Below are 4,029 nucleotides of genomic sequence, written 5' to 3'. Positions count from 1 at the left end.
AGCTATTAAGTGTATTTGATTAAATGAACATAACTCAGTGTCAGGAAATATGGGCTTACAAGGCACGGTGACCTCAGTCCAATTTGTTGGTTGTTTCTCAGACATTGAAAAAATTTTTTTTTAGCAAGAGGGATCATGAAAAGATGCTTCACAGTGTTCGTATGCACAAGTTCTCTCTGCTGCAGGTTGAATAACCCCCGACCCCAAGGGGGGGGGGGGGCAGCAATCTTTGGGCGGGGCTAGTTCAAATTTGCACTCGCAAACCTGCTGTTTGAATCAGTTGAACAATCGATCAGGGAGCTAGCTTTAAAAATATGACACAGTTTGCTTTTATTATGATATGGCAGGAACGAGTTCTTCATAAACTTCACAAAGTATGTAAAGTATCACAGATTTCAACAAAAACTTTGTCGCATACTCTCAGACAGACTTCATCTTAAGTTACAGATGAAAGAATTTGTGCCAGATGAATTGGATACTGAATTGTTTCCAAGAATAATTCTGGCACTCCAGACAAATTTACTGTGTTTCTTGCTTTCCTTAATCAGTTCAACTGGGCCGAATTGGTTTTGAGTTACCTTCCAACATTATAAAAAGCATAGAGTGACCAGAGAATGGTGAGTTACATGAAAAAAGGGGCCTTGGCAAGATTTAACACCAGTGTAAGTAAGTGTGTAATATATATGCGTGAGCTGACTCTTACAGAAGCTCTACAGGCAACTATATAGCTAAATGTATTACGAGTTATTATCCACCATATATGTAGCAGCTCACATACTGTACACAGAAGCCGCTAATTTTTAAATATGGGGGATTGTGACTGTATTTCTTTGTTCTAGAATGCCACATCAAATGTGATCAAGAAAAATTACCAATTAGGGATACATTGTACATACCTTACGTTAGAAATAACAATTTCCCTTTGGGTATCCCTCAAATGACCTCTTTTATAGCTCAAATATTTAAAAGCTCCGGGCCGCGGAAGAGGGGCACATCACCCCTTCCACCCCACCCCCCTCTCAGCTGTAAATGCAATTGGCATGGATTTTTTCTTCAGACTCTTCTTCTCTCTTCTCCTCATTACCCTAATTAAGGTTTGTTCAAACAATCCATTTTGGCATAGGGAATGAGAGAGAGTGAAATTATAATAATATTATGCTCCGAAGCAAATGTCAGCCAGGATGTGCTGTCTCAGTTACTGCTGTGTTGAAGCTGTCAAAATGTCCTCGTTTGTGTTGTCTGCAGCTATGATGGTAAGTGGGCAAGTTTCCTTCCTACTCCCTCCTTACCTGTGAGTCTGTATTTTGTCGAGGTTGAACCCGACCTGTTCTTTTCTGACTTTCATGAGGCTAGGCGGAGTTAGAAGGTCATGGTCACTTCTAAGGCCAGCTGCTGGGAAGGTCTGGGTACTGGGGATCGGAATTGTCTTCTGATCATGATGTATATATTAAGTCTCTGGCTGTGATGGTTTCCATTTGAGAGATGCCAAGTCGATCTCCATATTGCATGTCGTAGGTCACTTTCAATTGGTCTTGTCCGAGGGTGTTTTGCAGTAACTTATTACTATATATTAGTCTGATCTTATTTTTTTTAAAGCAAATTTCAGTAGTTTTAGACTTCTCTCATTTGTCTCGTTGTTACAGCTCCAATTCAGACTATGTTCATGCCCTTTTTAAACCCTAGCTCCAATCCAGATTTGTTCTAACACTAACCCTAGCTCCAATCCAGATTTGTTCTAACACTACCCTAGCTCCAATCCAGATTTGTTCTAACACTACCTTAGCTCCAATCCAGATTTGTTCTAACACTACCCTAGCTCCAATCCAGATTTGTTCTAACACTTAACCTTAGCTCCAATCCAGATTTGTTCTAACACTACCCTAGCTCCAATCCAGATTTGTTCTAACACTACCCTAGCTCCAATCCAGATTTGTTCTAACACTACCCTAGCTCCAATCCAGATTTGTTCTAACACTACCTTAGCTCCAATCCAGATTAATATTTGTTCTAACACTACCCTAGCTCCAATCTAGATTTGTTCTAACACTACCCTAGCTCCAATCCAGATTTGTTCTAACACTACCTTAGCTCCAATCCAGACATGTTCAAACCCTAACCCTAGTTCCAATCCAGACTTGTTCAAACCGTACCCTAGCTCCAATCCAGAGTTGTGTAAACCATAACCTAGCTCCAATCCAGACTTGTTCAAACCCTAACCCTACCCTAGCTCCAATCCAGATTAATATTTGTTCAAACCCTAACCCTAGCTCCAATCCAGATTTGTTCAAACACTACCCTAGTTCCAATCCAGAGTTGTTCAAACCCTACTCTAGCTTCAATCCAGATTTATTTAAGCCCTATTTTAAAACCCTTAGTTTCAGTCCAGATTTATCCAAATTCCAATTGCTACAATGTATTTAGTAGCAGTAGCGTAGCCCTTTATCTTCTAAATGCCCTGCTTGCTGCGCCCACCGCGTCCACTGTTGCACCTCTACTGATCAGCTGCTCCAGTCGTGATGCCGCAGGCCCACAGGAAGGCATTGTGGGATTCCTCCCAGTACCTGGACGCCACGAGCTCCCGCTTGAACCTGGCGGCTTTCTCGAACTCCGAGTCGCTGTACTCAAGGACGTCCACGATTCTGTCTGCCCACCTCTTTGCATCTCCGGCACGATCGCGGTCGTTCACGCTGGTCTCCACGATGACATTCCTGTGCTCTGGGTTCAGTTTCTTCTCCTTGATCAGGTCGTTGATCATCTCTGCCAGGCCGGTTTGGCTGGAGATGAGGACGGGGATGCCTGCTGCGATGGCCTCCAGGCCGACCAGCCCAAACGGCTCGGAGCGGGACGGCATCAGTACCAGGTGGGCCTGCAGTATGTCCTCCCTGATCTCCTCTTGGGTCCCGTACGGCAGCAGGGTTGGGTTCAGGTCGGGACTGTTCAGGGCGTCTTCCAGGATCTTCTGGCTTGCCTCAAAGTCGTCCTCGCTGATGCCGCGGACCCACCAACGGGCGTTCTTGATTATCTTCACCACATCCCTCATGGACTCTGCCACGAGGTTATGACCTTTCAGCTTCTCCACCTTCCTCACCCTGCCGATGGACAGGACGACCTTCTGCTGTCCCCCGGGTCTCACTTTGGCGGACAGGAACAACTCTGATGGCTTCGGGAGGAAGATGTGGTGACTCTGAGGTTCCTTCCCTCCCCTGTACTTGTTGTCAAAGTGTTCAAAGATCCGTCTACCCACAGAGAAAGCTGCCTTTGCCTTGTCGACTTTATCAAGCATATCCTTCTCCTTCTCCCGTGCTTTCATGGCCTTCCGGCCTCCCTTGTAGTACTCGGTGTCCTCGGGTATGACGTGGGTGAACATCATGAGGTCTGCCTCATCCTTGTAGTACTCGTCATGGATGTTTTGTGCTGCCGTATCTGTGATGTCAGCGTGGCCGACGATGACATCAACATGTGGTGGTAGCGCCGATTTCGGGTCTCGGCTTTCCAGGTATTCATGTGGTGGTAGCGTCGATTTTGGGTAGCGGAGCTTGAAGTCAAAGGTCAGCCAGTCGAGGGATGGCGCTCTCGTGTCCCCTTTTGCTTGAACGGGTGTGATCAGTTTGACGCCGTCTCTGTCTGCTGCCTCCTGGTCTTGTTCAGGCACACGCAGGGCTGTGGCGTACACGACCGCCTTGCCCTGCAGGGTTTGGCTCGCCTCGCAGTTGACGGTAGAAATCCCTCCCTTGGAAGTCCCATACTCGTCGTTGATCAACAATATTACTGGTCTCCCAGTACCTTCAGGAAAACAAAAGCAAACACGGTATTTAGGGAAACTCAGTCATTTGCTAGAGAAGATTCATATGAGCTATGATTTAAAATAGTAATTTAATACATCAGGGGTTTTTCTAGAAAAATTTGGCATGGGGGAGCACTATCATGGCGAGTGAGCGAAGCGACCGAGGGGGGTTTGGTGCGGAAGGGGGTATCCCCCTTCCGCCATGTGAAGCCTTTGAAAATTTGAAGTTGAAATGGGACATTTTG

General features: G+C 45.9%; 1 protein-coding gene across 1 annotated transcript in view; it reads right to left on the bottom strand.

The window, feature by feature from the left end:
* Positions 1-2,491: 2,491 nt before the first annotated feature.
* The window catches only part of LOC109471706, a 1,739-nt gene continuing 201 nt past the window's right edge, over positions 2,492-4,029 (bottom strand). Inside the window, exon 2 of the mRNA XM_019771046.1 lies at positions 2,492-3,783. Coding sequence (XP_019626605.1) covers positions 2,492-3,783 — 1,292 coding nt within the window. The remainder of the gene's footprint in view (positions 3,784-4,029) is intronic.

This window comes from Branchiostoma belcheri, unplaced genomic scaffold (assembly GCF_001625305.1).
Source record: "Branchiostoma belcheri isolate BF01 breed outbred unplaced genomic scaffold, Haploidv18h27 scaffold255, whole genome shotgun sequence".
Classification (NCBI taxonomy): domain Eukaryota; kingdom Metazoa; phylum Chordata; class Leptocardii; order Amphioxiformes; family Branchiostomatidae; genus Branchiostoma; species Branchiostoma belcheri.
The sequence above is the reverse complement of the archived record's forward strand: the minus strand, read 5'-3'. Positions and strand labels throughout refer to the sequence as shown.